We start from the raw sequence: 11,908 nt of genomic DNA, 5'->3' as shown, positions 1-11,908 counted from the left end.
TTTGAAGCTGCCAGGTGAATGCAAATAGTGTGCATGTGACAGATGTGTTTTTATTTGCTTAATTAGACTAGCATTCTGTGTCCACAAGGACCCAATCAATAGGCAACCCCACCATATACAGTGGTGTGAAAAAGTGTTTGCCCTCCTGATTTGCCTTCCTGATTTCTTATTCTTTTGCATGTTTCAGATCACAAAACAAATTTAAATATTAGACGAAGATCACACAAGTGAACACAAAATGCAATTTTTAAATGAAGGTCTTTATTATTAAGAGAAAAAGAAGTCCAAACCTACAAAGTGTGAAAAAGTGATTGCTCCCCCCCCCATTAAAATATAAATTAACTGTGGTTTATCACATCTTTGGGAAGCTGAGTTCAATTTCCCTAGCCACACACAGGCCTGATTACTGCCACACCTGTTCTCAATCAAGAAATCACTTAAATAGGACCTGCCTGACAAAGTGAAAGAGACCAAAAGATCCTCAAAAGCTAGACATCATGCTGCGATCCACAGAAATTTAGGAGCAAATGAGAAACAAAGTAATTGAGATCTATAAGTATAGCTTTGGGACTCGAGCAAACCACAGTGAGAGCCATTATCCACAAATGGCAAAAACATGAGGACAGTGGTGAACCTTCCCAGGAGGAAGTTAAAAATAGTTAAGGTCAGTGTTCATGACTCCGCAATAAGAAAGATACTGAGCAAAAATTGCATGCATGGCAGAGTTCCAAGATGAAAACCACTGCTGAGCAAAAAGAATAGAAAGGCTCGTCTCAGTTTTGCCAGAAAATATCTCGACGATCGCCAAGACTTTTGGGAGAATACTCTGGACTGACAAGACAAAAGTTGAACATTTTGGAAGGTGTATGTCGCATTACATCCGGTGTAGAAGTAACATAAAAGGGACATCAAACCAACAGTAAAATAAGGTGGTGGTAGTGTGATTGTCTGGGCTGTTTTGCTGCTTCAGGACCTGAACGACTTGCTGTGGTAAATGGAATCATGAATTCTGCTGTCTACCAAAAAATCCTGAAGGTGAATGTCCAGCCATCTGTTCGTGACCTCAAGCTGAATCGCACTTGGGTTATGCAGTAGGACAATGTTTCAAACCCACCAGCAACTCCACCTCTGAATGGCTTAATAAAAACAAAATTTCGACATTGTAGTGACCTAGTCAAAGTCCTGACCTTAATTGGATTGAGATGCTGTGGCATGACCTTAAAAAGGCGGTTCATGCTCGGAAACCCTTGCAAAGATGGGTGGCTAAAATTCCTCCAGAGTGTTGTAAAAGACTCATTGCCAGTTATCGCAAACACTTGATTGCAGTTGTCGCTGCTAAGGGTGGCCCAACCAGTTATTAGGTTTAGGGGGCAATCATTTTTTCACACAAGACCCTGTAGGTTTGGATTTATTTTTCCCTTAGTAATAAAGACCTTCATTTAAAAACTGCATTTTGTGTTTACTTGTGTTATCTCTGTCTAATATTTAAATTTGTTTTTTGATCTGGAACATTTAAGTGTGACAAACATGCAAAAGAATCAGAAATCATGAAGGGGGCAAGCACTTTTTCACACTTTATGTATGAGCAAACCTATTTCACCTCTACACATTCACATATCCAACATATGTTACAGATCTGTAGATATGTAGCATCGGCGTCTCTGCCCCCTGCCAGGCAGAGACACCGTCCCACTCACCTCCTCGCTCCCCGCTCTGCGTTCTCCAGCGCTCCTCTTCCTGCTGCCGGTGCGCACAGCTCCCCAGGCACTGTGCTTAGGGTGCGCGCGCGCTCCCTCTTAAAGGGGCCACGCGCGCCATCCTAAGGAGTCCCCGGCCAATAGCCGAGGGCCCTTCCATATATAAGGCACCTCCTCCAAAATGGAGGTGCCCGAGCAAAAGTTGTTGCACAGTGTTTCTTACCTCTGCTTCAGCCCTCAGGTCCCGCTGCTAGCCTGACTACCAGTCCTGCCTGCCAGCCTGTTACCTGCCTGTTACCTGCCGTGCCTGCCAGCCCGCTCACCTGGGAGCACTTGCCTGTTACCTGCCTGTTATCTGCCTGTTACCTGCCGTGCCTGCCGGCCCGTTCACCTGGGAGCACCTGCCTGTTACCTGCCTGTTACCCGCTTGTTACCTGCCGTGCCTACCTGGAGGCTCCTGCCATCACTTGCCGTGACCACCTGCCAGCCTACCTAGAGACTCCTGCCGTCACTTGCCGTGTCTACCTGATAGCCTACCTGGAGGCTTCTGCTCGCCAGCCTGCCTGCTGTGCCCATCTGCAATTCCGGTCAGTCCCTGCCATCTGTACCGTGGGAGTCACCTGCTCTCTTACAAGGTCGTCCCCAGAGTAGCACCTGGTCCCTCTGCTCGGTGCCTCCCTGGTCACGGAGTTGTTAGCCGCCGTACGACCAGGGTCGGTCCGGGTTGATACTTAGTTACACCCCTCTGGGTCCCTCCTTGCACCGCAGCACAGAGGTTCCACCACTCGGATCCGTAACAGTTTGCTCGGGCCATGGAACCCGGTGGCCCCCAAGCCCCCTCGCTTACTGACCTGTACCAGGAGGTCTCTCGTCAGAGAACCCAACAGGAAACCATCCTGAACTATCTGCGGAATGTCAACTCCCGTCTGGACACGCTATCTGTCCCACCTGTGTCCGCCTCGAGTCATGCGACTCCCACTCCAGCAGCAACGCTGCCCACCAATACCACGGCAACCAGCCCAGGTCCCCGGATTTCTGCGCCTCCTCATTTTGGAGGTGACCCCGTCTCATGTCGGGGCTTTCTGAACCAGTGCATGCTGCACTTTGAACTTTTGGCACATCAATTTCCCTCCGACCGGGCCAAGGTGGCGTTCATCATGTCTCACCTCACCGGGGAAGCACTGGCATGGCTCAACCGCCTATGGTAGAGAGGGGATTCCCTGGTGTCTGATCTTCCGGCTTTCCTCTCTGCTTTCCGGAAGGTCTTCGATGAGCCCGTACGAAGAATTTCTACTGCCTCCTCATTGCTCCGTCTCCTCCAAGGGAGTCTCACCAGTATGCCATACGCTTACGTACCTTTGCTTCTGAGCTGACCTGGGGCAACGAGGCCCTGGTGTCTACCTTCTGGGAGGGCCTTTCCGGTCGGATTAAGGATGAGTTAGCCGGCCGGGACATTCCTGCCACCTTGGATGAGCTGGTGTCACTCGCTACCCGGATCGACATCCGTTTCCTGGAACGTGCTAAAGAGACTACCCGGGAAAGAAAGTTTCCTCGCCTTGCTCCTACTTTCCAGAGACCTGCCTCTCAACCAGCCACTCCCGGGGCGCACTCGCCCGAACCTATGCAGATCGACCAGACCAAGATGGTCAAATCTCGCCAAGAGTCACGCCGAGCGGAGCGGAGCTGTTTCTATTGTGGCAGTAAGGAGCACTTCATCCGTTCCTGCCCGGAGAAGCCGGGAAACTCCAGTATCTAGGACCGCTCGGAGAGGTCGTCCTAGGCAAAAGTAAGCCCTCTCCATCCCTGACTTTGTCTGTCTCTATCTCCTGGGGAGAGAACCGTCACTTTGAAATTGCTCACCTGGATTCTGGAGCTGCTGGAAACCTCATTTTCCAGTCCCTGGTAGAGAGATATCGGATTCCCACCAAACCTCTGGCTGAACCGTTGGCAGTCGCCTCCGTGGATGGAAGACTCCTTCCGGTAACCATCCTGCTCGTCACAGAACCTATAACCCTGCAGGTGGGAATGCTGCACTCTGAGAGGATCTCCTTCCATGTGCTGTCTGGTCTCTCTCACCCCCTATTGCTAGGTCTACCCTGGCTTCAGAGACATGAACCCGTGCTGAACTGGCAATCCGGTGAAGTACTCCGTTGGGGGCAGGATTGCCATAAGACCTGCCTGGCTCCAGTTCGCCCAGCTCGCCCAGCTCGTCCTCCACCTACCCCGACTAATTTACCCGGTCTACTGGCTCCTTACTGGTGCTATGCAGATGTCTTTGGTAAAAAGGAAGCAGAGACACTGCCACCTCATAGGCCATATGATTGCCCGATCGACCTGGTACCCGGTGCCACTCCACCCTGTGGGCGCATTTACCCATTGTCGTCGGCCGAGACCCGGGCCATGTCGGAGTACATCGAATAGAATCTGGCCAGGGGATTCATCCGGAAATCTACTTCTCCGGCTGGAGCCGGATTCTTCTTCGTCAAGAAGAAAGATGGTTCATTACGCCCCTGTATTGATTATAGAGGACTCAACCAAATCACAGTCAAAAACAAATACCCCCTGCCGCTCATCTCCGTGTTGTGTGACCATCTTAGGGGAGCTAGGATCTTTACCAAGCTAGATCTACGTGGGGCATATAACCTGGTCCGGATCCGTCAAGGAGACGAGTGGAAGACGGCATTCAATACCCGAGACGGTCACTATGAATACCGTGTGATGCCCTTCGGTCTCTGCAATGCTCCCGCCGTCTTCCAAGAATTAGTCAACGACATCTTCCGTGACCTTCTATATTCTTGCGTGGTGGTGTACCTGGACGACATCTTGGTCTTCTCTCCTGATCTTCCCACACACCGGAGGGATGTTCGTCAGGTCCTGCTTAGGCTCAGGCAGAATTACCTCTATGCAAAATTTGAGAAGTGCCTCTTCAAGCAGACTTCTCTTCCATTCCTGGGCTATGTTATCTCCCAGACAGGTCTACGAATGGATCCCGAGAAGCTCTCTGCTGTCCTAAAGTGGCCCCAACCGGAGGGGTTGAAGGCGATTCAGCGATTCCTGGGCTTCGCCAACTACTATCGTCTCTTCATCCCGCACTTCTCTTCCCGGACTGCTCCCATTTCTGCGCTCACCCGTAAGGGAGCAAATCCCAAGGAATGGCCTCCCGAAGCTGAGGAGGCTTTCCTTTCCTTAAAGCAAGCCTTCTCCTCTGCCCCTGTGCTGCACCGTCCGGACTGCAACAAACAGTTCTTCCTGGAGGTTGATGCTTCCTCCTCCGGAGCCGGAGCGGTGCTCACCCAAAGATCTTCTTCTGCGAGAATGGTAACCTGCGGCTTCTTCTCCAAACTCTTCTCATCGTCTGAGCACAACTACTCCATAGGAGACCAAGAACTGTTAGCCGTTAAATTGGTGCTGGAGGAGTGGCATTACCTGCTTGAAGGGGCTCTATACCCGGTGATCATCTATACGGATCACAAAAACCTGGCATATCTCCAGAATGCCCAAAGATTCAATCAGGGCCCGGTGGTCTTTGTTCTTTGCCCACTTCGACTTTATCCTACATTTCCGCCTGGCGGACAAGAATGTCAAAGCCGACGCCTTGTCCCGATCCTTCCTGTCCTCCGATCAAGAGGAGGAGCCTATGCACATCATCGACCCCTCCAAAGTGATGAATGTGGCCCCCTTGGATCTGACTCGTCTTCCACCCAGTAAGACGTTTGTAGGGGTACCAGATTGTGAGAAGGTTCTTCACTGGGGTCATTCATCTAAACTAGCCGGCCATGCTGGCCAAAAGTAGACCTTCCTGCTCATTGCCCTGCATTACTGGTGGCCTACCCTGTGCAAGGATGTGGTAGACTTCGTCTCGGCCTGTTCGTCCTGTGGCCGCAACAAAGTTCCCAGACATCTTCCAGCCGGTCGCCTCCTGCCTCTTCCCATGCCTGCTGCCCCGTGGCAGCACATTGCCATGGACTTTATCACTGATCTCCCTGTTTCTGCCGGTTGTACTGTCATTTGGGTGGTCGCCAACCGCTTTTCTAAGATGGCCCACTTCATCCCTCTGCCTGGTCTCCCGTCTGCATCGGAGTTGGCCAAGGATTTCTTCTGTCATATCTTCCGTCTCCATGTCCTACCCCTCCACATTGTGTCGGATCGAGGGGTTCAGTTCACCTCACGTTTCTGGAGAGCTACCTGTAAGCTACTGGATGTCACCTTGGATTTCTCCTCCACTTACCATCCACAGTCCAATGGCCAAGTGGAGCGTATCAACCAAATCCTTACCAGCTACCTCCGGCACTTTGTTAACGCTCACCATACCGATTGGGTGGAGCTCCTACCATGGGCCGAGTTCTCCTACAACAACCATGAGAGCGAATCTACTTCTAAATCCCCATTCTTCGTGGTCTACGGTCAACTTCCCCGGATTCCGTTTCCCATCTCCGCCTACGTGGACAACCTTGCCGCAGAGGCTCTTGTCAGCGAATTCTCCACCATTTGGGAGAATACTAGGTCCGCACTTCTTTAGTCCTCCGAACGGATGAAGAGACATGCTGACAAGAGACATCTGGATCCGCCTCAATTCCGCCCGGGAGATAAAGTCTGGCTCTCTTCCAAACATGTCCGACTCAAAATACCCTCCTATAAGTTGGGTCCTCGGTTCACCGGTCCATTTGAAGTTCTCAAACAAATCAACCCAGTGGCCTACAAGTTAAAACTCCCGGCCACCTTACGGATTCCCAGCTCCTTCCATGTATCTCTCCTCAAACCAGTTGTGTTTAACTCTTTTTCCAACTATCCAGGTACTCCCACTGCTCTGGATGCCGCTGAGGACGTTTTTTAGGTAGAGAACATTCTGGCCAGTAAGAGGGTAAGAGGAAAGACCCTTTTTCTAATGGATTGGAAGGGGTTTGGTCCAGAGGAGAGAACTTGGGAATCCAGGGAGAACATTCATGCCCCGCTTCTCCTTGAAAAATTCCTTTTTGGCCTAAAAAAGAGGGGGCGTAAAGGGGGGGTACTGTAGCATCGGCGTCTCTGCCCCCTGCCAGTCAGATACGCCATCCCACTCACCTCCTCGCTCCCCGCGCTCCCTGCTCTGGGTTCTCCAGCGCTCCTCTTCCTGCTGCCGGCGCGCGCAGCTCCCCGGGCACTGTGCTTAGGGTGCGCGCGCGCTCCCTCTTAAAGGGGTCGCGCGCGCCATCCTAAGGAGTCCCCGGCCAATAGCCGAGGGCCCTCCCATATATAAGGCACCTCCTCCAAAATGGAGGTGCCCGAGCAAAAGTTGTTGCACAGTCTTTCTTACCTCTGCTTCAGCCCTCAGGTCCCGCTGCTAGCCTGACTACCAGTCCTGCCCGCCAGCCTGTTACCTGCCTGTTACTTGCCTGTTACCTGCCGTGCCTGCCGGCCCGCTCACCTGGGAGCACCTGCCTGTTACCCGCTTGTTACCTGCTGTGCCTACCCGGAGGCTCCTGCCGTCACTTGCCGTGACCACCTGCCAGCCTACCTAGAGACTCCTGCCGTCACTTGCCGTGTCTACCTGATAGTCTACCTGAAGGCTTCTGCTCGCCAGCCTGTCTGCTGTGCCCATCTGCAATTCCGGTCAGTCCCTGCCATCTGTACCGTGGGAGTCACCTGCTCTCTTACAAGGTCGTCCCCAGAGTAGCACCTGGTCCCTCTGCTCGGTCCCTCCCTGGTCACGGAGTCGTTAGCCGCCGTACGACCAGGGTTGGTCCGGGTTGATACTTAGTTACGCCCCTCTGGGTCCCTCCTTGCACCGCAGCACAGAGGTTCCACCACCCGGATCCGTAACAAGATATATTTTGGTTAACCAGTGTGGACTAAATAATATATTCCTTATATTTTTTTTTTATCCCTTTCCTGACTAACATGTATGTCACTCGGTGGGTGCCCACAGCTCTCACTTGCAGCATTTAAATTGTTGTAATAGGGGGAGGGGTCCACTCGGGCACCAATTGAATCCTTTGTAACACAATCATATGGCACCCAGGGCATACTGAAGGTTCACATGCTGAGCTTCATAGGATATTTAACCACACACTGCAATACTAAAATTTTTCAGTACATAGTACAAGCTATCAAGTATCATTGAGTTACTAAAAAATATCTAAAGAACAGTAAAAAAAATAAATAAAAACAGAGAAATAAGAAATGTTGGTGTGTCTGTAATTTTACAGACCAGGGAATTATGTTCCAGGGTCATTTTTCTGCACACAAACTGCTGTAAAAACAAAACCCTAAAAAGCTCAGGCAGAAATTACCTTTTTTACCATTGTACACTTTTTTTTAAATCTCATTTTACAGTATATTGTATGTAAAAGTGAATGGTGTCATCCAAATCTATGTAACTCATCCAGAAAGCAACAGACCCTCATACTGTTACATTGATGAAATAATAAAAAGTTATGCCTTTTTGAGAAGAAGAGGAAAAAAAACACAGTGCAAAAAGAAAATTGGCTTTAATGGGAAGGAGGTATTTAAAGGGGTTTTCCCACAAACAAAAGTTCATTTTAATAATTGTCTGTGTCTGACCGTGTACAGAACATACCACATCTCCTGGGCAGGGGAGGAAGCAAAAGACTATACAGACATCACAGCAGGGGATTGCAGAGGATTCATTTCGTGAGGTAAAATATTGTTTTAAAACAGGCAGGGAAATGTTTTACCTCAGAAAAAGAATCCTCTGTGTGTGTACGTTCTGTACACGGTCAGACACAGACAATTATTAAAATGAACTTTTGTTTGTGAGAAAACTCCTTTAAATTATACAGGGTGGTCCAAAAGTAGGTGGCCAGAAAATAATAACATTTATATTGATTTATATATAAAATTATATTTACTAACACAAGCATAACATTGACAATTACATTTTATTCTGAACAATAATACAAAAGCCCTTACAGTTTATCAACGCAGGTGCTCAAACTGTTTTCCATTACAATTTGCACAGCTTTGAAGTCTGCCGCTTACACTTCGACAAACTTTTTTGCACAAGTCTCTTTGGGTATTAATTTCTTGAAATGCATCTCTTATGTAATTTTTCAAATCACTGACACTTTTTGGTTTTCGACTATAAACTTTGTCCTTGAGTACTCCCCAAAAGAAAAAATCCATTGGGGTCAAGTCTGGTGAACGTGCCGACCAATCAAGTGGGCCTCTTCGGCCAATCCATTTATTAGGAAATGTTTCATCAAGATACTCGCGGACTACTCTTGAATAATGTGGAGGGGCCCCATCTTGTTGGAAATAAAGGTCATTTGAATTAGGCTGTTGCTGTAACTGGGGAACAACTTGATTCATTAGAATTTCGAGATACTTATCTCCTGTGACTGTTCCATCAAAAAATATTGGTCCTAAAACACCAAAACTTGAAATACCACCACAAACATTGACACCAGACTCATTTAGTTGTTGCTCTAATGTTAAATGCATGTTCTCATTAAACCAGTAAATACAATTATGTACAAGTCACCAATTCATCCTTTATCACCCACTCCTGGTTTTGTCTCCCACTCCTAAGAGAAAATACTGACCGAATACTGACCAAATACTGATAGTGGGGCCGTGGCCTAATGAGAACTCAGGGCTACAGATAAGGTTTAGGAAATACATAACAACATGATGATTTGGCACTGTGGTTCCATTTGTCCTTTCCAAAGACTACATTATTGGTATTTTTTTTTTGCTGGCTCAACCAAATATACTGTTTAGCTGCCTACTATAGAGACGTAACCATTAAATATTGTCATTGTGATTATCTTTTGGGAATAGTGTTGCTCATGCCCACCATTTGTTTTCCATTCAGTACAATAGTGTCATTTATTTTTTATTGTGCTTAATGTTGACATAATGGAACAGATCAGTCAACTATGAGCAGCTCCCAACCTATTAATATGAAGGCGAGTCTGGCTGTAAATCACAATCAAGTATGGTATATTAAGAAGCACTTCCATCAAAGTTTCTATCCTCTTAATATATTGCAGTCATCGTATTATATAGCACTGTGCACTTACAATTGCTCATTTTCCCCTTCTACCCAGTTAATTTTTCTCATTTCTCTGCTCTATGCTCTTCACCTCTTGACCCAGCTGCTCTGCACCTCCCCTCTGCCAGGGACTTTGCAGTGGAACAGGGAAAAGATACTCCCTGTTTCTACATAGAACTTAAAAGGATTCAGCTTGTCTGTTTTTAATCACGTGATATCATAGACCTAAAGGAATAGAGAAGAATTAGCTGGTAGAAGGGCAAAATGAGCAATTGTAAGTACACAGTGCTATATAATATGATGACTGCAATATATCAAGAGGATAAAACCTTTGATGCGAGGGCTTCTTTAACTTGTATTCAAAGATGATTAAATCTGTTAATAGTTGAATTCGCCAAATCACTCTGGGTTGGGATTTCTGTCTTGACCCAGGCTCTGTCATGGCTGCATGCCATGCTGTTGCAGTGATGGTTCTGTGCACTGAAAAGTCAGAGGCCCAAAGTGAAGGAGGTAGAAGAATATGCATGTGACCGGGAAAAAAGAAAGAAATAGCCACAGAAAACTGGACAACGGGCCATGGGGAAAGCACGACAGGTGAGTGGTGAGGTGAGTCTTATTATTATTTTTATCTTTTTTCAGGCCCTCTACGGTTCAGCAAAATGGCGGCTGCAGCTTGCTGCCAATTTGCTGAATTCATTAAAAGCAAATTACAAAAAAATCCATATTATGGAAAATGTACATTTTTGTAAAATTCGAGGAGAATTTAATTCCACTTGAATAAATTTGCTTTTCTCTACTTAAATGGTATTTGCATAACTAACTGTACAGTATTACATCAAGCAGAGAATTAAACTTCGTCCAGTAAAAAGCTTGTGAGTTACTGCATCTTTTGTGAAACTCAATGATTTATAGCTCAGTCGTACATTTTGATGTATTTTGATATTAATGAAAAGGTAATTTGTGGTTAAAAGACTTAGAAAATAAAATGTTTTACCTTCTGCAACTGGTTCTAAACTGGAAAAACAGTTGCCTTCTGAAAAAGAAAATTTAAATATAAAGCTATAGAATTGTGGTACCAACTTAAAGTGGTATTCCTATGTCAGTTATTCACTTCTAAAGCCCCTGTCTCACATAGCGAGATCGCTAGCGAGATCGCTGCTGAGTCACGGTTTTGGTGACGCAACAGTGACCTCACCAGCGATGTCGCTATGTGTGACACTTTGCAGTGATCAGGCCCCTGCTGTGAGGTCGCTGATCGCTGCAAAGTGTCCTGGACCATTTTTTGGTCTTTGCCCTCCCGCTGGTCAGCACACATCGCTGTGTGTGACCAGCGGGACCAGCGATCAGGCTGGTAACCATGATAAACAGCGGGTTACTAGGGGCGCACGCGCACTTAGTAACCTGCTGTTTATCATGGTTACCACTCTGCTACGGTGAGCGGTAACCTTCCGCTCACCGTAGCAGAGTGGTAACCATGATAAACAGCGGGTTACTAGGGGCACGTGTGCCCCTAGTAACCCGATGTTTATCATGGTTACCAGCCTGCTCCTGCTTTAGCAGGCTGGTAAGCAGGAGCAGGACATCGTGGAAAGATTCTTTCCACTATGTCGCTGCTCCCCTGATCGCTGGTGAGCCTGCCTGTTTGACAGCTCACCAGCGATCACATAGCGACGCAGCAACGATCCTTGACAGGTCGTATCGTTGTCGGGATCGCTGTAGCATCGCTAAGTGTGACAGGGCCTTAAGACAGTTACAGAAACAGTATAGCACATGCCACTCAGCAGCTTCTGTAGCCCGGCCACTTATTATTGGTGCATAGAAACAAATATTTCTATCTCAGTCATAAATGGAAGAAATATGAGTAGCACTTTAACAGTTATCCCTAGAATAGGTTATATAGGTATGAGCTATACATTCTAAAGCATAGTGCAAGTGATCAAATGATGAAATTGTTGTTGTTTTTTTTGTCTCAACCCTTAAAAACTAATTCGTTTTTTAATTATTAGTTAAAAACTAATAACATTAATTAAAGGGGTATTCCCATCTCCAAGATCCTATCCCAATATGTAGTAGGTGTAATAATAATATTAATATTAGCAAATACCTCCAATTACAAATGTATAGTTTTTCTGATTTGCTATGTCTCTGTCCTCATGTGCAGCAAAACAAAATGTATGTTTTTCCATAAAAAGTTGTTATTAGTATAACAATAGTAGAG

The 11,908-nt window shown here is 47.1% G+C and overlaps 1 protein-coding gene across 4 annotated transcripts in view; it reads right to left on the bottom strand.

Annotated features, from left to right (window-relative positions):
- The window catches only part of LOC141273619 (uncharacterized), a 251,595-nt gene that overhangs the window by 198,379 nt on the left and 41,308 nt on the right, over nt 1–11,908 (bottom strand). For all 4 annotated transcript variants that reach the window (XM_073685705.1, XM_073685704.1, XM_073685703.1 and 1 more), the window contains one exon: nt 10,685–10,723. In XM_073685705.1, coding sequence (XP_073541806.1) covers nt 10,685–10,723 — 39 coding nt within the window. The remainder of the gene's footprint in view (nt 1–10,684; nt 10,724–11,908) is intronic.

Source organism: Phyllobates terribilis, unplaced genomic scaffold, assembly GCF_046119375.1.
Source record: "Phyllobates terribilis strain yellow unplaced genomic scaffold, ASM4611937v1 Scaffold_5__5_contigs__length_657084704, whole genome shotgun sequence".
NCBI classification, from domain to species: Eukaryota; Metazoa; Chordata; class Amphibia; order Anura; family Dendrobatidae; genus Phyllobates; species Phyllobates terribilis.
The sequence above is the reverse complement of the archived record's forward strand: the minus strand, read 5'-3'. Positions and strand labels throughout refer to the sequence as shown.